This window comes from Seriola dumerili, unplaced genomic scaffold (assembly GCF_002260705.1).
Source record: "Seriola dumerili isolate Sdu_G_001 unplaced genomic scaffold, Sdu_1.0 BDQW01000398.1, whole genome shotgun sequence".
NCBI classification, from domain to species: domain Eukaryota; kingdom Metazoa; phylum Chordata; class Actinopteri; order Carangiformes; family Carangidae; genus Seriola; species Seriola dumerili.
The window spans coordinates 4,595-25,012 of NW_019174653.1; the positions used below are offsets into that span (position 1 = coordinate 4,595).

A 20,418-nucleotide genomic window follows, 5' to 3' on the forward strand; every position below is an offset into this window, starting at 1 on the left:
ACTGTTTTCAAAACTCTAGTATTGCGGTACTATACTGGTACGGTATACCATGCAACCCTACAACAAACACACAGAAGAAACCGACTCATAATACCAAAGTACAAACCCAGGATACAGAGGTTCAGTGAAGGTGGTGTTGAAGGTGTGGAGGTGGATCAGTGAGTCAGAGGAGACTCTGTAGAAGGACAGAGAGCCAGAGGGACAGTCCACATACACTGCTATTCTGTTAGAGGAGGAGGAGGAGGGGGAAGAGGGGGAGGGGCGGGGGGAGGTGGAGGAGGAGGGGGAGGAGGAGGGGAAGGAGGAGGAAGAGGAGGAGGAGGGGAGGCATGTGATTTCCTTATTGTGCCGGACATAGTAACGACCATCATCACAGCAGATCAGACTCCAGGACTGATCGTTCCATCCAAACCAACAGTCTTTATCGTCTCCTCTCCTTCTGATTCCTCTGTAACTCACTGATATATGAACCACTCCGCTCCACTCGACCTCCCAGTAACAGCGACCAGTCAGACCAGTTGAACACAGCAACTGAGGCCAGAGGTCAAATCTGTCTGGATGATCAGGATATGACTGATCCTCCTTCACATGTGTCACCTTCCTGTTGTTGTCAGACAGTTTGATCTCTCTGTTCACTGTGTTTGTGTCGATTGTGAGTTCACAGGAATCTGATGGAGAGAACAAGACACAGCTGCAGTTATTGATCATGTGATCAGTTATTGACAGTTTGATGATGGTTGAATGTGCTGCTTTGTTTTGATGAATCAAATGAAAAACACACTCACACTTCCTCAGACCTGGAGTCAACCATGGGACTCCACCAGGCTCCGCCCTGAAAGGAGGAGGGGGGTCAGACCAGCATGCAGACATGGACATTACATGGCTCTCACACACACAGGTCACTCATTCTCTACTGTCCTGTCTCAGTAAGAGGCACTGCTTCTGTTTCTGTCTCCTGTCCCTGGAGGAACCTGTAACCTGGAGTACTACTAGTATGAGTAGTTACTGCATGTGGCTCAGTGTCTGTGGCTGCAGGCCTCTCCATACCTGAGAGTCTCCAGTCTCCAGTGTGGATCCTCCAGTCCAGCAGACAGCAGCTTCACTCCTGAGTCTCCTGGATGATTGTAGCTCAGGTCCAGCTCTCTCAGGTGGGAGGGGTTGGATGTCAGAGCTGAGGCCAGAGAAGCACAGCCTTCCTCTGTGACCAGACATCCTGACAGACTGAAGACACACAAAACAACACACGTTACACAATCTGAGGGTGGACTGGACAAGTTACTGCATCACTGGGATCCAGTACATTACCATCACCACCATTCTTTCTAACTGGAATTTCATCCATGTGACCAGTAATACTGTATAAACCAACAATCAGACATCACTGGCAGCACGCTACGTTTTCTTATCAGCTCCACTCAGTTTCAGTTGTTGGTTAAAACAAACTTAAACACACAAAGAGAGAATTTCAGCCACAAATCAAACTTGTTCACACTCTCTCATTAATCACCCAGTGTTGTTAAGGTTAGAGGAAAGACTGTAAATGACAGTAAATGACACTGGAGTACATACTGTCACTAAGGTGTGAAAAAGTCTGTAGTTCTAAACCAGATTTGTGGCGTTTTTAGAAATTAATACAAAGAAAGTTTACCTGATTCAAACATAACTAGAATCACCTCCTCCTCCACTCAGACTAGTTTCAGGTTACATCCCTATTTATCCAGAGTCAGATATAATATGAACCATTTCTGTCAAATTTTGTCTTAACTGTGAAGTCTTGAGTTATGTCTAAAATGTGTTGTGAGAGCAGTCACAGTGACCTTTGACCTTTGACCACCAAAATCTAATCAGTTCATCCTTGAATCCAAATTTTTAATAATTTCCCTCAAGGCAATACAGAGATATCACCTTGAAACAAATCTGTCTCATTCTCATGAACGTAAAGATGGACAACAAGAAAACATAATGTCTCTGGTCCTGACTGTCGTCAGCACGGAGGCACAAAAACAATTGATCATCATCAACTGATCAGTGAATAAACAACTATAACTGGATCTATAATAATAAACAGAAGGAGCATGCACAGGTTTATCTGTTATTGATCAGGATTAGAACATTGACCATATTTGAACAGGTTGACCTGACCTGAGAGTCTCCAGTGCACAGTGTGGACTCTCCAGTCCAGCAGAGATCAGCCTCACTCCTGAATCCTGCAGGTTGTTGTTACTCAGGTGCAGGTGTCTCAGACTGGAGGACTGGGAGCTGAGGACTGAGGACAGAGCTTCACAGCTTCTTTCTGAGAGGTTACAGACACTCAGTCTGAAGAGATGATATGAACAAGAACAGAAATAACATTAGTACTCAAATAAAATCACACTTTATGTTTTTGGTGATGTGTAATCTCTTCTCATATTTTGAGTATTTGATGCTCTATTCTAAACAAGCTGGAGAGTTTATACCTGTATGTTTTATATGAAGCTGAAGAAGAAAATCACTGAAAGATTTTCTTCTTATCAGCTCCACTCAGTTTTAGTTCTTGGTTAAAATAACCTTAAATACACACAGAGAGAATTTCAGCTACAAATCAAACTTGTTCACTCTCTCACTACATGTCATTAATCACCCAGTGTTGTTAAGTTTAGAGGAAAGACTGTAAGCAACAGTGAATGACAGTAAATGACAGTAAACAAGGCTGGGCTAGTCCTGCAGGATATGCAGGTTCAATATTTCAATGACAATGTGACTTGTGATAAATGAACAAATATTGAAGTGTACATATACAGTTCCCATGTCTTTCTCCACCATGGTGCTAGCTGACCTCACAGTCACCTGATTGACACCATGACCCCTGTGTCCAGGCTCCATCTGAAAGGTCACATGTTCACTGAGTGTGAATACAGGTTTTCTCTAAGTGTCTGGAGGCTCATGTTGAGGCTGCAGCAGTGAGACAGGGGAGGTTCTCTCATCAGGTGTAGTTGTATAAAGTGAGATATATCTCATCAATACAGTACAGCTTATCTGCTTTGTATTGATACTTGTATTGATTCTTATTATTACTTTTGAAACAATAAAATTTACAACAGGATTAGAATAAATAAAATTACTTTATAGAGCAGCAGCAACAATGTTCACAGCAGCAGAGTCACTGTATATGAACTCAATAATATCTCTATGGAAACTAATGTAAAATATCTATAAACTAAATAATATTCCTGACATAAAAACGCAGTGACGCTGAATGAAGAAAACAGACAAAGGTCACTACAGGTCATCTCCTCTGTGTGTGTGTGTGTGTGTGTGTGTGTGTGTGTGTTTCGTCAGCCTGTAGCTGTAAGTTTATAAAAGTTTATGTCAAATGAAGCTGCAGTCTACATACAGGAAGTTATCCAAAAAACACATCACCTGATACGCTTAAATCAAATAAAAACATTCCAGTTTACACAGCTTGGAGTTGGAAATTATGCATAAAAATGATAATATGGTCAAAATACTCATATATGCACCCTAAGCAGTCGGCCATCGGGTTTCTCCATGTTACAACAGAGTTTTATTTGCCTGAAAACGCTGTATCTCACGCACTGCACGGCAACAAGTGGTGCTGTTTATGTAGCATCAAATAAAATATAAAACATAAACTACAAACTGGTGAAGATACGCGAGTTGGCAGAGTCACTTGTTACAGTGAAGTCCAACAGCACTGTAAAACAACCAGTTCAAATAATAATGTTTGAATTTACATGTGAGTTTATTTAATATTGAAAACAACACATGTATAATACTCATTACTAGGCTTTGTGGTCATTTGGAGACAGTTTGAGAAACACTGAATATAAAACATGATATTTTAACTAATTTACTGGTGGACCACGGACCACTCTTTGAGAAAGGCTGACTCAGAGGAATTACTGTAAATTACAGTAAATGATGCTGAGGTACATCCCATCACTTAGGTATGAAACAGTCTGTACTGTTCTAGAGCAGATTGGTGGCGATCAGAAAGTATCTGATTCAAATATTGAAAAACTGATCAGTGAATAAACGACTATAACTGCTTGTATAATAATAAACAGAAGGAGCATGCACAGGTTTATCTGTTATTGATCAGGATTAGAACATTGACCATATTTGAACAGGTTGACCTGACCTGAGAGTCTCCAGTGCACAGTGTGGACTCTCCAGTCCAGCAGAGATCAGCTTCACTCCTGAATCCTGCAGGTTGTTGTTACTCAGGTGCAGGTGTCTCAGACTGGAGGACTGGGAGCTGAGGACTGAGGACAGAGCTTCACAGCTTCTCTCTGAGAGGTTACAGACACTCAGTCTGAAGAGATGATATGAACAAGAACAGAAATAACATTAGTATTAAATTAAAATCATCTGTATGATCAGGTTTGTGTCGACCCAGGAGAATTTAATTTTATCATAAAAACTTACATTCAATTCTCAATGGAAAAAACAAAAACGAACCTGTCCTAAACGATCTACCTAAATCTAACTGGCAGCCTATTGGCCACAGCCTGTTGTAGCTGCACCTGCCCTAATGCAGCTGTGGTCCCAGCTGTGGGTTCAGGTGTAAGAAGATTTCCACTGTCCCACCAGGTGACATTCAGCTGGAATCTGATCCTTTCAAACAGCTGATCAGGTCACTCTCCATTCAGATCCATGACTGGTGTGTAGATCCTGGACCCTGTACAACAGTGTCTACAGCTGTACAGGCAGCATCAACACAACCTGCATGTTGATAGTGTGATTCTGTTTTCCTGTTTACAAACACCTCCTCGTCTTGTGATGGTGCAATAATTTTTACCTGTGTTCCATCTCTGGCTCTGATCACAGCGGGTAGACCGACCATGAAGCTGCTTTATTTCTCTGTAGTTGTTGAACATCTAAAGGACATCGGATGAATTGTTCAATGATGTCGGGTCAGAGCGCACTTATTGTTTGATGAATAAATCGGCTTTTCTCTGTCGCCAAGTAACGCAGCGTCGTCAAATACTTAATTTCCGCGCTGATCGGGTTGTTTCAGTTGGAGATGTTATTTAATCCTTCACAAACTCCACAACGATCATTATTCCCTCCTGATTAAGTTAGGAGTCTTCTCCACTACTTCTAACTTCTCCCAGACTTAGGAGCTTTTAGTGCTAAGCAGCTTTGTGAATAGCTTAGTAATGTCTGTGGTCCTGATTGTCGTCAGCGCGGAGGCATAAAGATAATTGATCATCATCAACTGATCAGTGAATAAACAACTATAACTGGTTCTATAATAATAAACAGAAGGAGCATGCACAGGTTTATCTGTTATTGATCAGGATTAGAACATTGACCATATTTGAACAGGTTGACCTGACCTGAGAGTCTCCAGTGCACAGTGTGGACTCTCCAGTCCAGCAGAGATCAGCTTCACTCCTGAATCCTGCAGGTTGTTGTTACTCAGGTCCAGGTGTCTCAGACTGGAGGACTGGGAGCTGAGGACTGAGGACAGAGCTTCACAGCTTCTCTCTGAGAGGTTACAGACACTCAGTCTGAAGAGATGATATGAACAAGAACAGAAATAACATTAGTATTCAAATAAAAATCACACTTTATGAATGCATCTGTATGATCAGGTTTATGTCAACCCATGAGAACTTGATTTTACTGTAAAAACTAACATTCAATTTTCTCAATGGAAAAAAAAAAAAAATAAACGAACTTGTCCAAGACGATCTAACTAAATCTAACTGGCAGCCTATTGGCCACAGCCTGTTGTAGCTGCACCTCTTGTCATGCAACTGCGGTTTACAAACACCTACTCGTCTTGTGATAGTGTAATAATTTTTACCTGTGTTCCATCTCTGGCTCTGATCACAGTGTAGTTGTTGAACATCTAAAGGACATTGCACTGAAGCCTCAGAATCTCTTGTATAAATTTAGTTCAATTAAGCTAATTTTGAGTAATATTTACTTCCCCCTTGCCGCTGCCCGGTTAAGTCACCGTCACCCCCCCCCCCTTTCCTTCTCCATCATCTGGGACGTTATCTCCAAGTGAGCTCCAACCCTGGGCAACTTGGTACCATTAGTGTGAGAATTAGTTCAGTGACAAGGTACATCCTTGTCCCAAACAAATACCTACAGTCATGGTTCCTTCAACAGCCTGAGGAGGAGTGGCCGAGGCAGTCATCCATGACTGAGAGTCAAGAGGATCCAGAGCTGAAGAAATCGCTTTTCTGTGGTCTAAATCAAGCTAAACCCAGTGAAGGTCCTGAGATGGATGGCTGTCTGACACTCGAGGACTTACAGAAAAGGACGTTGTTCTGGCATTACCGGGAGCTTCCTGTCACATCGGACCTCAGTGTGGCAGATTATGCTGAAGCTGAGTTGCTGGTCCCGAAGAGGGCCCAGAGGAACTCCTTTCCCGAGGGTCTGAAGTGTCTACAGGAGGGGAAGCCTGTCCCCTGTGACAGTAGACTCCTGACCCTGGCCCCAGAACTTGACGCCCAAGGCCTGATCCGAGTTGGGGGCAGGCTGTGACGTGCCCTGAATTTAGCGGAAGATGTGAAACACCCTATCGTCCTAGGAATGCTAGCAAGCATAGAGTCACAGAGTTGATCATCCAACGGTACGACCAATTAGTGTGCCATGCAGGGGAAGAGAGGGTCGTCGCGGAGATCAGGAGACGGTTCTGGATCCTCCAAGGAAGAGAAGCTGTGCGTAGATTTCAGCAAACCTGCGCTGATTGTCAAAGGTGAAGAGCTCAGCCTGCCATACCACAGATGGCCGACCTGCCACCCTGTTGTCTGAAGATAGGAGAGAGGGCGTTCCATTCAACTGGAGTGGACTGTTTCGGCCCGTTCTTGGTCAAGAGAGGAAGAGGGACTGAGAAGCGGTGGGGAATCGTCTATAAGTGTATGACGACTAGGGCGGTACATATCGAACTGTTGCAATCTATGAGCGCTGACTCCTTCCTGATGTCCTTCTGGAGGTTCCAGGCCAGGAGAGGGACACCTGCAACTCTACTATTGGATCATAGAACTAATTTCAAGGGAGGAGAGTCCGAGCTGCGGGAGAGCTTTGGAGCGATTACAGAAGACTCACCTAGCTCCAGCTCAAGTTCACTTTCAGTTCAACCCCCCGAATGCCCCTCACTTCGGGGGGACTTGGGAAAGAGAAGTGAGGTCCATCAAGACAGCCCTGTACACCGTCCTCGGGGCCCAGACCGTCAGTGATGAAGTCCTCGCCACGGTGCTTACCGAAATAGAGGGAGTACTGAACTCAAAGCCACTTGGATACGTGTCCACCGACATTGTGGATGTTGACCCTGTGACTCCGCACTATCTCCTCATGGGGCGGCTGGACCCTGCTCTCCCCCCAAAGCGTGTACAATCAAGATGAGATGAGAGGAAGAAGGATGTGGAGACACAGCCAGGTTCTTGCGGATCAATTCCGGTCCCACTTCCTCCTGTACTACTTGCCCTCACCTCAGGCCAGACAGAAGTGGGTGAAAGATAAGAGTAACCTGACAGAAGGTACAGTAGTGATGATAGTGTATCAGTCTTTGCCCAGAGCTGTGTGGCCAGTGGGTAGAGTGAGTAAGGTCATCGTGAGTTCCGATGGAAGGTCAGGGCAGCGGATGTTCTGGTTTGGGGGCAGACCTACACCAGAACAGTGACAAAACTAATAGAGCTCCCTGCCTTCCCTGGCCCCCACGCAGAGAACCTACCTCCTGATCCTGCTTCTGCGTCTTCATCCTCCTAAGTAGTAAACCAACATCAAAGAATGTGGATGGCCAGAGGACTGCCCACGACTGAACCTATCCGAATTGACTTCGACTATGAGCTTCTAAGTTTAGAAGTTTAGTTCCCCCTTGCTGCTGCCCGGTTAAGTTCCCTTTATTCCTATTCTATTTGCCTCGGTTTATTATTTTCTATTCATTATTAATACTGTTCTGTATAGTTTGGTTCATGCGGCACATGTTGTGTGTGCGCATGTTGTGTGTGGTTCTACTGGTGCTGCTGTAGTCTGTTGGCGCACTGCGTCCTGATTGGTGCGTGATCCTGTGTGTGTGTGTGTGCAAGTTTGAGAAGTAAGACAAATAAAGAGACTAATTCGGCTGAAGTAGCCACACTTAGCTCCTAGCTCTCAAGTTTGGTAACCTAAGGGACCTTTATGCCAGTGTGAGACTCTACCTGAGGGATTTCGCCGTCTGAGGAATATCGGCACCGTGAAGAGGGATTTTAGAGACTGTCTCCTGACTTCTGTGCGGACTGCATCAGCTGGGAGTTGCTAGCCAGCTCGGCTAGTTTTGCTTCGTCAACCACGTTCCCAACAACGTGGAAACCCATGACTCTGCAGCTGATAACCCCCTTCGTTGACAGTTACCTTCCTCCTCTCTTTAAGGTTAGCCTGCCTCCTCTCCCCATCGGTCAATGGATCCCCCGGCAACCCCCCCCCCTCTTTCCTTCACCATCATCTGGGACGTTATATCTCCACGTGAGCTCCAACCCCAGGCAACTTGGTACCATTAGTGTGGGCATTAGTTCAGTGATTTAGCATATCTAAATCTAGTGTTTTACTCTGTTTACTCTGAGTGTGTTTATGTCTGTTTATTTAGTGTTATAAATCTACACTGTTTTTCATTATCCCCAGCCCTTCCCAGTCATTTAGTGATTGTCCACAGTATCTTCATGTCCAGAGTGGGACGCCTGCGGAAGTGGCTAGCGGCCTACCTTTATTAGCTTAATTGTGCAGTTGGGTTTAGGTGGCTTAAGCGTGCTGCCCTACATACAGTACAGGTTTGTAGCCCTCCGCTACAGACATTGTATGAATTGTTCAATGATGTCGGGTCAGAGCGCACTTATTGTTTGGTGAATAGATCGGCTTTTCTCTGTTGCCAAGTAACGCAGCGTCGTCAAACACTTAATTTCCGCGCTGAACGGGTTGTTTCAGTTGGAGATGTTATTTAATCCTTCACAAACTCCACAACGATCATTATTCCCTCGTGATTGAGTCATATATTTTCAGTGATTCAGCATCGTGTGAGGTTTCCAAAACACTTCGACGTGGAATGACAGCAGCCCTTTAAGATTGTTATTGATTTGGTCTTAGTGAGTTAGGAGTCCTCTCCACTACTTCTAACTTCTCCCAGACTTAGAAGCTTTTAGCGTTAAGTGGCTTTGTGAATAGCTCTTAGTAATTTGTCTGGTCCTGACTGTCGTCAGCACGGAGGCATAAAAACAATTGATCATCATCAACTGATCAGTGAATAAACAACTATAACTGGTTCTATAATAACAAACAGAAGGAGCATGCACAGGTTTATCTGTTATTGATCAGAATAAGAACATTGACCATATCTGAACAGGTTGACCTGACCTGAGAGTCTCCAGTGCACAGTGTGGACTCTCCAGTCCAGCAGAGATCAGCTTCACTCCTGAATCCTGCAGGTTGTTGTTACTCAGGTCCAGGTGTCTCAGACTAGAGGACTGGGAGCTGAGGACTGAGGACAGAGCTTTACAGCTTCTCTCTGAGAGGTTACAGCCACTCAATCTGAAGAGATGATATGAACAAGAACAGAAATAACATTAGTATTCAAATAAAATCACACTTTATGTTTTTGGTGATGTGTAATCTCTTCTCACATTTTGAGTATTTGATGCTCTATTCTAAACAAGCTGGAGAGTTTATACCTGCACGTCAATGTGGAGAAATATTTCATGTTGATTAATTCATTCGTTTGTCTCTCATCTTAAAATATAACAGAAACCTTTTCCATGAAACCAAATATCTGTGGACTTACACAGCTTTGTTGGAGGCTTTGACCACTGGCAGCAGCTTCAGAAGAGCCTCCTCTGAAGCAGAGTATTTCTTCAGGTCAAACACCTCCAGATCTTCTTCTGAGGACAGTAAGATGAAGACCAGAGCTGACCATTGAGCAGGAGACATTTTATCTGTGGAGAGACATCCTGATCTCAGGGACTGTTGGATCTGCTTCACTAGAGAACGATCATTCAGTTCATTCAGACAGTGGAACAGGTTGATGCTTTTCTCTGCAGAGGGAGTCTCTTCAATCTTCTTCTTGATGTACTGGACTGTTTTCTGATTGGTCTGTGAGCCACTTCCTGTCTGTGACATCAGACCTCGTAGGAGAGTCTGATTGGTCTGCAGTGAAAGACCCAGGAGGAAGCGGAGGAACAAGTCCAGGTGTCCATTTGGACTCTGTAAGGCCTCGTCCACAGCTCTCTGGTAGAAGAGTGTTGGTTCAGGTTTGTTTCTGAACAGTTTAGACTTCCAGGAGGTTGATTGTTCTTCTGACATCAGATTGAGTCCAGACTTGATGAAGGTCAGATGGACATGAAGAGCAGCCAGAAACTCCTGAACACTCAGATGGACGAAGCAGAACACCTTGTCCTGGTACAGGCCTCTCTCCTCTTTAAAGATCTGTGTGAACACTCCTGAGTACACTGAGGCTGCTCTGATATCGATGCCACACTCTGTCAGGTCTGATTCATAGAAGATCAGGTTTCCTTTCTGCAGCTGCTCAAAAGCCAGTTTTCCCAGAGAATTAATCATCTTCCTGCTCTCTGGACTCCAGTGTGGATCTGTCTCAGATCCTCCATCATACTTGACCTTCTTCAGTTTGGACTGAACCACCAGGAAGTGGATGTACATCTCAGTCAGGGTCTTGGGCAGCTCTCCTCCCTCTCTGGTTTTCATCACCTCCTCCAGAACTGTAGCAGTGATCCAGCAGAAGACTGGGATGTGGCACATGATGTGGAGGCTTCGTGATGTCTTGATGTGGGAGATGATCCTGCTGGCCTGCTCCTCATCTCTGAACCTCTTCCTGAAGTACTCCTCCTTCTGTGGGTCAGTGAACCCTCTGACCTCTGTCACCACGTCAACACACTCAGGAGGGATCTGATTGGCTGCTGCAGGTCGTGTGGTTATCCAGAGGCGAGCAGAGGGAAGCAGTTTCCCCCTGATGAGGTTTGTCAGCAGCACGTCCACTGAGGTGGACTCTGTAACATCAGTCAGGATCTCAGTGTTGTGGAAGTCCAGAGGAAGTCTACACTCATCCAGACCGTCAAAGATGAACACGACCTGGAACTGATCAAACCTGCAGATTCCTGCTTCTTTGGTTTCAGTAAAGAAGTGATGAACAAGTTCCACCAAGCTGAACTTTCTCTCTTTCAGCACATTCAGCTCTCTGAAGGTGAATGGAAATGTGAACTGTATGTCCTGGTTGGCTTTGTCTTCAGCCCAGTCCAGAGTGAACTTCTGTGTTAAGACTGTTTTCCCAATGCCAGCCACTCCCTTTGTCATCACTGTTCTGATTGGTCCGTCTCTTCCAGGTGAGGCTTTAAAGATGTCTTCTTGTCTGATGGTTGTTTCTGGTCTGACTGGTTTCCTGGATGCTGTTTCAATCTGTCTGACCTCATGTTCATCATTGACCTCTCCAGTCCCTCCCTCTGTGATGTAGAGCTCTGTGTAGATCTGGTTCAGAAGGGTTGGGTTTCCTGCTTTAGCGATCCCCTCAAACACACACTGGAACTTCTTCTTCAGGTTAGATTTGAGTTCACGTCGACAAAGTGGAGCAATAAGTTCTGAAGGAACAAACAACAAATAAGATCAATGAAGAAACTATAAAGTCAATATTTCATCATTTCATCTCCCTAAAGAAAACATGTATGAACATGTTTCCCTCCATGTGTTGATGTTAGTAAATGTCTCATTTCTCCATCATGTTGAATCTTTAGAGAAATCCTCTTACTGCTCTGCAGACAGTCAGCCAGCTGCTCCTGCTTCATTCTCCTCAGGAAGTTCACTGTGATCTTCACAAATGCCTCTCTGCTCCTCCTCTGCTCTTCATCCTCACCGTCCAACACCTCCTCATCCTCCCTCTGACTCCCTGAGCATTCTGGGTAATCTGGACTCAGAAGCTTGTGCATCTTCTTCAGCTCGTTCTTGACAAAAGTGACCATGTTCTCCTCCAGCAGCTGGAACAGAAAACTATATGAATGACAGCATCAAACATCAGATCCATGTTGGACAGACTGACAGTCCACTGGTCTGAAAGTGCAGCATGGAGATTATTGTGAACACAACAGATGGAGCAGTAGTTGTTGTACATGTACAGACCATAAATATGGAGTCCAGCTGTGTTTGATGCTGCTGGGCAGACTGAGCACTGGGAACCTCTGAGCTCTCCTGGTCCACTCTGTGGAGGAATCATGAAGAATGAGCTCACATTATGTCTGTCCACACAGAGACAGACACAAGCTAAAGGTCCATGAAGTCACGTTTGGATGTGACAGCCAATCAGACGACTCCCTGTAGCGGTAAAGGTTTACTAGTCCTGCTGAGTGACAGTTATTATAAGGTGAGCTGAGTGAAAAGGAAGCTGAGCAGCAGACACACTACCACCATCCTACCACCTGATTCTGTGAGTCGTTACCATAGAAACACAACCACTTTTTAATTTCTACTTTAAATCTAAAGTCTGAAAACCTGTGATTTCATCCAGTGTCTTTGGTGAGAGAAGAGTGATGTAGTCCTACTGAACACAAACCATGTGACTACATGAGAGTTTTGTGTTGTTGTTGTTTCAGTTTATGGTTCCCTCACTAAAAGGTATTTTGTATTATGTGTATGTAATGTATCAGGTGTCACATTTTATTAGTTTTTATTCTCTTAATGAAGTTTCAGAATTATTATTTTTAAATAATGAAAAGCTTGCAGAGATCTTTTTTATGAATGTATATTTATAAAGTCATTTCATCTCAGCTTTAGTAGGTGAGGTCTTCAGGTGAGTTGCACCTTTTTACAGAACGACAGGTATCATGTCTTCAGTCGTAGCGTCTTTACGTCCAACGTTTTTCAGACGTGTTATTAGTGATGTTCAGTGAAACGTCCTAAATGAATGTAGGAAAACTTTCCCCCTGACTCCTGTGAACTGATATCATGTCTCTCTGATGTAGTTCAGACGTGTTTGTGCTCAGTGGGAAACAGCAGCATCAACAGAGGATGAATATCACACTGTAATGTGTCAGGAAAGACTTTCCATCATCAGTCTGAAACTCTTACCTTTGATCGACCGACTGGAGTTTATCTTTGAAGTTTAAAGGTAACTTCATACTGTTGTCACTCTTCATGGACACACAGCTGGGTTCAGGCTCAGAACCAGGTCCAGGAGAGTCTGGTCTCTGATGGATCCTGATGAAAAAGAAACAAAATAATGAATTAACAGTCACATATTCAGTTGAAGCAAAATATAATAAAGTATTAATACTGAGACAAACTTACTTTTCATCAGATAAATGTCTTTGTTTAAAATTAATATCAAACTCCTTCGACCGGTCGCTCTTGAAGGACACACAGCTGGGATCAGGAGATTTAGGTCTCTGATGGATCCTGATACAAAAACATCAATGATACATGTGAATATTGGACAAAATACTGATGTAAAATACATTAAAGTTTTAACATACGCTGAGTTCACACTTCATTAGATACAGCTGTGCAATCTGTTGTAATTCAGAACAACAGTTGTGCTTTAAATTCTACCTTTAAAACAATAACAATGTTCAGGTTTTGTCGACACTGTCGGACATTTATAAAGAGGTCACAGTTAAAGCTGGTGTTGTACTGACGACATTATACTGAGAGCTATTCCCTGTTTACATACAGCAGGGGTCAGAATATTAGGAACACCTCTGAATATAATGTAGTCCAGTACAACACCATCACTGACTATGAGCTCAATGATAAAACATAGAAGTGAACATTATAGACGTCATAACGTGACTTGATGGAACAACAGTTAGAGATGCTCACCTCTGAGCTGTGGTCGTTCTGTCATGTTGCCCACACAGAGAGGTTTCAGAGGGAGGGGCTTCCTCCTCTCTGTCCTCACACTGATCCATAGCAGAGCCCCCACCGTCACACCAACACAACAACCTGCTGGGAGAGCGCACACATCATTTCCCATCATTCCTCTCAGTCACATGACAAACACACAGAGCTCTGACGGGAGGAAACCCGTGGAGCTTTGGAACAGCTGCTTCATCCCAATAATCAATACACTGATCTGACAGTTTCCATGTTGCTGCAAGTTTTCACTTCTGTCTGACGGACTTTGAAAAGCTCTTCAACATTTGAAACCCCACTGTACTGTACTACTGTATCCGGTCAGAGCACGCAGCCAAAAGCTCCACACATGAACCATGTTACCTGAATTCACCTCCACATCAGCTCCCAGAGACTTTCCACCTTCACCTGTAGGTTCTCCTGAAGTACAGGTTCAAATCCCGCCTTCACAAAATGGCCTCTACGCAGTTTACACAGACGGGACCATGGCAGCACGCGACATGACGCAGCAACAGCGGGAACGTTAATATGAAACTAAAGTGAACAGGCCTACAGCCTGGTAGGCGTGTGGGGGAGGGGTGCTGCACTTTTACTTTAAACCACACAAACAACACAAGTTACATCAATGTCGGGACGTTTTCTTCTGACTGACAACTCGGGACTTTTCCCGCCACTGGTACCGGACGGTTCGAGCCCTGAACCAGTGAGACGTGTCCAGTCAAAGCTGGGAGCTGTTAGTCACATCTCTGCTGTTCCTACTGGAAGTAAACACCTCACTCACCTGAACAAACATCATTCAAGAGTCAAACTGTGGAAAGTGTCGCTTACAAATACCTTTGGACGGAGGGAGAGGACACCGCGGCTCCACGAGCTCAAGAAGTGAAACTTTACCTGTCCAACGGGCGGTGCCGTGACGTCACGGTTGACTAGGTAACAGGAGGAAGACGCGGGCGGAGCCAACAAGAATGAGAACAGGTAAACAGACTTGATATGAGAGTTTTCTAATGGGCTGTACACGATGTGAGAACAGCCCCGACAGCACTGTGGAACAACAGGTAAAGTTATATTATGTTAGTTAGTTAGTTAGTTAGTTAGTTAGTTAGTTAGTTAGTTAGTTAGTTAGTTAGTTAGTTAGTTAGTTAGTTAGGTAGTTAGGTAGGTAGTTTGGTAGTTAGATAGGTAGTTAAGTTATAACTTTTCCACATTAAATATAAAAAAAAATACTAAAATAATGTTACGTATTTTGAGCTGTGTACTTAGATTATCCCAAATGTCTGTTTCAATTCTCAAACCAGAGAGATTTGTAATTTTTGTGATCTAGATTTTGACGCTCTTTTTCATTTGGTCGCCTGTCAGTTACGTTATATTCCCTATGCGCATGCGTTGGCGTTGTAGTTGCGCCTGAAGCTGAAAATGGAGTTTTATCCAGTTTTAAATCACATTTTAAAGCTCCACGAGCTCACAAAGTGAAACTACACCGTGAAATGTGGATTGCAATTCCTGCATTCCACATTTTCATTTGTCATTTCTGACATTTAATGAATATTTTAATGGAATGCACAACTGTTGATACTTCACCAAATCAATGCCACTTGTATTAATCTCTCTGTGATGTCTACTCTTAGGAAAGAAAACAGACTCAACTGTCCTTGGACACAGGAATAACGTGACATTTAAGCCTTCATTTAGTCAAAATTGCTTTCAAATAAATGAACTGTATGTTTATGAACGTTGTGATTACTATTTATTAGTAGGCTAGTGTTGTTTTTTATTTCTTTGTTTGCTATTATCTACATATTCAAACAATACTAATGTCTTTCACTCAGTTTTAGTCAGTTGTATGATTGAAGTTGATCAATAAAGTCTGATTTTAACCTCCATTAATACGTCATTTGTATATTTTCATTATTATATATGATGTATGTTTATATATATTCAACACATTTCCTTTAAATTGATCAGATTTGAAGATATTGAGGTTGAGTTTACTTGACATGTGGAGTGAATGTGTGTTATTGTACTTTTTTTTGTCGTTAAGATTATTGATCTCTGTTTTGTTTTGTTGATGTGGGAAGTGTAAATTATATATATCGAGAAATCTAAAAAAGTGTGTCCAGTCCCTTCCCATGAATGTGGAATTTCCTATTATTAAAATATATTGTACAAAGTTTGACTCAGTATTTCCCAGTTTTATCAAGAATATTTTTTATTTATTTCCTTCCGCCGTCCTCACAGCTGCGACATCTTCAGAGAGTGGAGTGGAAACTTGCAAAGGTTCCTGAAGGCAGCACTGTAGTCCGCACTCCGGTTTGGTTCGTTTATCTCGCTCTCAAACAACATACACGTTAAAGAACTATCTCGGAACGGTGTGTGTTTTAGTAATCATATTAATAATCAAATTTATAATTATCATTATCATATTCACAGATGATATGTCGAGAAGAGTCTAAATATCGCGATACTTCGTTGCTACGCTCTCCTGTGCGCTAGCAGGATCAGCTAGCTGCCAGCTACGCAGTAAGGAAAACTAAGGTAAGTGCTTCAATTCACACATATAAACGACATCATTATATATATGAGTCGATGGTGAACTGTTTTATTTACAATTGGCACAGTACGAAATTAAAACCCTGAAATGAAGTTATAAACTACGTTAGCTCACGAAGAGCATTAGCATGTAGGAGCAGGCTAATGCTAGTGGCAGTCGTTGTATGTAGACGTTAGCCTCGACTGTTGACCTCGGCCTCCAGGTGAAGAGAAAACCAATATAAATAATTTCGGCATTTTAAGTCACGGAGCTCGATACACACGTTCATTTACAAACTTCTCTGGATAAATAGTGCGTCAGTAGCTTCAAACTCCGGGGTGATAACAGCGAGTTAGCTTCGCTGCTAACATAGCTCAGGTTTCAGCTCTCCCTCATTCAAATGTTGTGGTAGAAATTTTCACCAAACTGAAACTTTTCCACGTTTACTCTCCAGATAGTGTTTCACTATGGGCATACTGATTTAGGGTCTGTGCAGGTCCTGACGAGTCTTTGAAAAGAGCACTTCAAGGCCTGTTAATCAGTAAAATATCTGATTATTAGTTAAAGCTGCTGTGAAATCTCTAGAACTATTGATTCAGACCTGTGACGTTCTCTTAACTCCATGGATAAGGTTCTCCATCCATTTTTATTCTGCTCATTCAGATTGTGATAAATTATTATTTTCAGTTATTGTCAGGAATTCTCCTCTGATTTTGATGTGTGTGTTAGTGTGAAGTAGGTATTAAATTATAATCTTTAAAAAGACTCGGATTTAACCTGCTGTGTTGTGTATTGGTCCAGTTCACCCCATCCTTTCAAGACTCTAGAATACTTTGATGTCAATGACAGTCATTTACAAATACACAAGGGATTAAACTTCGTCTATTTGGGGTTAGTGATGCTAAAATTCACATTTAATGAGTGTGAAACCAGACAAGTGGGTCTGGGTCAGTGACACTGGGTACATGTACTGTACAGTGTGGTTCAAAGGCCTGAGAGTAGAAAAGCGGTCTCAGACTCTTGGACCCCGCTGTCTGTGCAGATGAAGTATTTAATAAAGTCTCTGTTAAGATGATTCTTATTCTTCTTTCACGTCTTTATAAAAGTGACTATAAGCCGTTAACAAACAGTGATATAGAGGTTTATTATATTAATCACATCTCTCTGATGTTTTGAAATTTCTCTTTCACTGAGGATGCTTCCATCACTCTCTGTCCACATCAGTTCATTTTCTTCCTCCTTGTCTGAGGTGAATTTTGAGTCTTTTAAAGCCTTTTCTGTCTCCTTTCTTAGCCTTCTTTAATTGCCTCTCATGTCCCAGTAATTACAACTTTCACCTGCTCAGGTGGCTGTTAATGAATCGCAGTCATTTTCTTCTGTTTACATGCCTCTGTGGCTCAGAGCCCTTCCGCTGGCTTCATAGTGGAGGCAGCGTCTGAAGAATGTCTCTGCCTCATTGTGTTTCAGCAGAAACTCTCCAGAGAAGAAGAGGAGTTCCCCTTCACTTTGACCACATTTAGTCTTTGCACAAGACATTAACTGACATTAACTTACCCAATTCTTAAAGATAGACACCTGCTTCATTCTTTATCTTGACTCAGCTGTACTGAGAGAGCGGCTCCCCTTTGTGACATCATGTCTCAGAAGTCGCAGTCAGACGGCAGTCAGAAACACTTCGCTGTGGGTCGGGGGCTCCTGGCTGCCGCAGAGACCTTGAACTTCAGCATGAACGAGCAGAGATCCAGCCGGCAGATGGGGGGCATGGCCTCAGGTGTGGGGGTGGGCAGTGGTGTGGAGGGCCAGGATGGCAGCGGTCAGATGTCCCGGCGTGGCGGGGGCAGCAATCTTGGCAGCACCATGAAGCTGTTTGCCAGTTTAGGGCTGTCGCCCTCTGACCTGGACGCTCTGGCTGAAATCCCAGAGGAGGACATCAGCGTGGAGACGCTGCCGCACATCCTCATGCAGCTCAAGAACCGCAAGGGGGACGCAGGAGAGCGTCGGGGGGCGTCCTCCATGTCCTCTGATGCTGCATATCGAGGAGGGAGGGACAGCTGGGACAACGTGCACATGGGGAGGATGGACGGTCCTTCTCTGGCTCAGGGTTCAGCCCGGGCCCAGCCCTCTACTGACTTTGGGTACAGTTCCCTGCAGGACGTCTCCTCCAGCCGCGGCTATGGCTTGAATTACAGCAGCAGCGGGAGTGGGAGCAGAGAGAGGCCGTATTCTGAACTTTCCCATCACGATTCCTACAGTGGGCTCGGCATGGGGCCGCCGTCGTCCGACTCCGTCTTTATGCAGAGGAGGATGGGCTCCCCATCAAACGGAAAAGTCCAAGACTTCTTGGGAGTCATGCCCCCCATGTTCCCCCATGTGTGCTCTCTTTGTGACTTTGACGTTCATTCCACCATGGTGAGTACCGTCCAGCCTCCTCTTTTCCCTTCGGACTAACTTTAAATGTTTCTGTTCAGATACCTGAGCTCAGCTCCAGTCTTCTGTCCACGTCAGTCAGTGGCAGGTGGTAACCGTCCCTCATGCTCCAGTCACTGGAAGTCCAGTTTGCATCGTGTAATTTCCTTGTTTTTTGTCACCTGACAGCATGAACTGTATCTTCATTTTCTTACACCTGAAGCTCTGCAACATGAACCAGTCAGGTCTGAGTCTCTTCAGTCGACATCAGCCAATTATCTTCAGATAGATTCAGTTCTTGTCACTATCAATTCACCCTCAGATCATCCAGTTAAAGTATTCACATGTTACATATAATCACATATGTGACACCTGGAAGTTAAACAGAAAAGTGTCACAATAAAATTCAACTTTATTGTTCAAACCTGCTGCAGATGCAGATTCAAGTCTGGAAGTGTCTCTTGAACCAATCAGCAGCTGATTACATGATGACATCACTCACTGTCTCCTCAAACACTTGAATCTCAGTATCAGCTGTTTAAAAACAGGTGTTCAGATCTATTGCTCCACAGGTATATCAGCTGATGGTCATTTTGTTTAAACACCTTTTTGATATGAATCATTTAATTGTGGATTTGAATAATTTGTAATTTCTTGTTGCTCATTAGTTGATTTATACTCCAGTAATTATATATCTGAAAGAGGCAGGATTTATCGTCTCCTCCGTCCTTCTTGTAAATAATAACAAGAACTTACTTGAACATACATAATCGAGCAGCTCTAACACCCAGGTCTAGTTACAGCAGGAAGAAATTCATTGTCACGTTTCAGGTGGTGAAGAGAACCTGCAGTCGTCTGTTACACCTGTTTTTATAAAGCTGACATTTGACTGAGACCCACCTAAAGCGAACTTTACTTTTAATTTCTAATACTGGCCGGAGTTTGAATTTGGCTCTTGAATTCTGAAAACAAGGATCCAGTGTTTATTTGGCTCAAACACAAAAGGTTTAATATTGAGGTGAACTCTCCTCTAACAGAGGTTCACTGGAGGAGGAACAGCTCGCTGAGTGTCAGTAATTCTCTGTTTGTAGGAGTGGAACCAGCACATTAACGGACTCCGACATGCTGAGAACAGACGACAGCTTCTCGACATGTGAGTCACTGTGACACACACACACACACACACACACACACACACACACACACCGTTCTGAGTTTCAGAACAACGCCTCTCCCTCAGTGAGATGTTTCTTTTATACAACAGTTGTCATGCGCCATATTAGTTAAATAAACAACAGATCACGATTTGTTTGTTTATTTAATCATTTATTTGGCTGAGACAACACAAATAGTTCTGCAACATGACTGGTACTGTACTGTTGCTAAGCAACACATGAACAATGTCCTGCTAGCTAGCTTGCTACCTTGTCTCCTCGTTCCCTCAGGTGTTTCTGAAGTATCCAGGCTTCTCCCTTCAGCCTCTCCTGATGACAAGACATCGTTTCATTCAAATGTTATTCCTGAAATATTTTCATCTTTGTTTGTTACAATCTGAACGTTAATGTGATGCTGATCAATGGTTAATATACCAGCTGTGAAGAGGAGTGATACATGTAGTGAAAAGTCCCAGTGCTGTTATTCTCTATATC

At 43.5% G+C, this 20,418-nt stretch overlaps 2 protein-coding genes across 2 annotated transcripts in view; one reads left to right on the plus strand and one right to left on the minus strand.

Annotated features, from left to right (window-relative positions):
* Positions 1-374: 374 nt before the first annotated feature.
* On the minus strand, positions 375-14,721 carry LOC111233491 (protein NLRC3-like; the record flags this gene model as incomplete). The annotated part of the gene is made up of 12 exons (XM_022761312.1): positions 14,671-14,721; positions 13,804-13,929; positions 13,273-13,380; positions 13,054-13,182; positions 12,109-12,187; positions 11,741-11,966; positions 9,770-11,573; positions 9,346-9,519; positions 5,343-5,516; positions 1,048-1,221; positions 786-832; positions 375-668 (listed from the first exon to the last, which is right to left on the minus strand). Coding segments are annotated over exons 2-12 (3,298 nt in total), but the record flags the coding sequence as incomplete, so codon positions are not given.
* Positions 14,722-16,303: 1,582 nt separating this feature from the next.
* Positions 16,304-20,418, plus strand: part of LOC111233519 — a 35,797-nt gene continuing 31,682 nt past the window's right edge. The window contains exons 1-3 of the mRNA XM_022761349.1: positions 16,304-16,368; positions 17,834-18,772; positions 19,861-19,922. Coding sequence (XP_022617070.1) covers positions 17,999-18,772; positions 19,861-19,922 — 836 coding nt within the window. The 5' untranslated portion in view covers positions 16,304-16,368; positions 17,834-17,998. The remainder of the gene's footprint in view (positions 16,369-17,833; positions 18,773-19,860; positions 19,923-20,418) is intronic.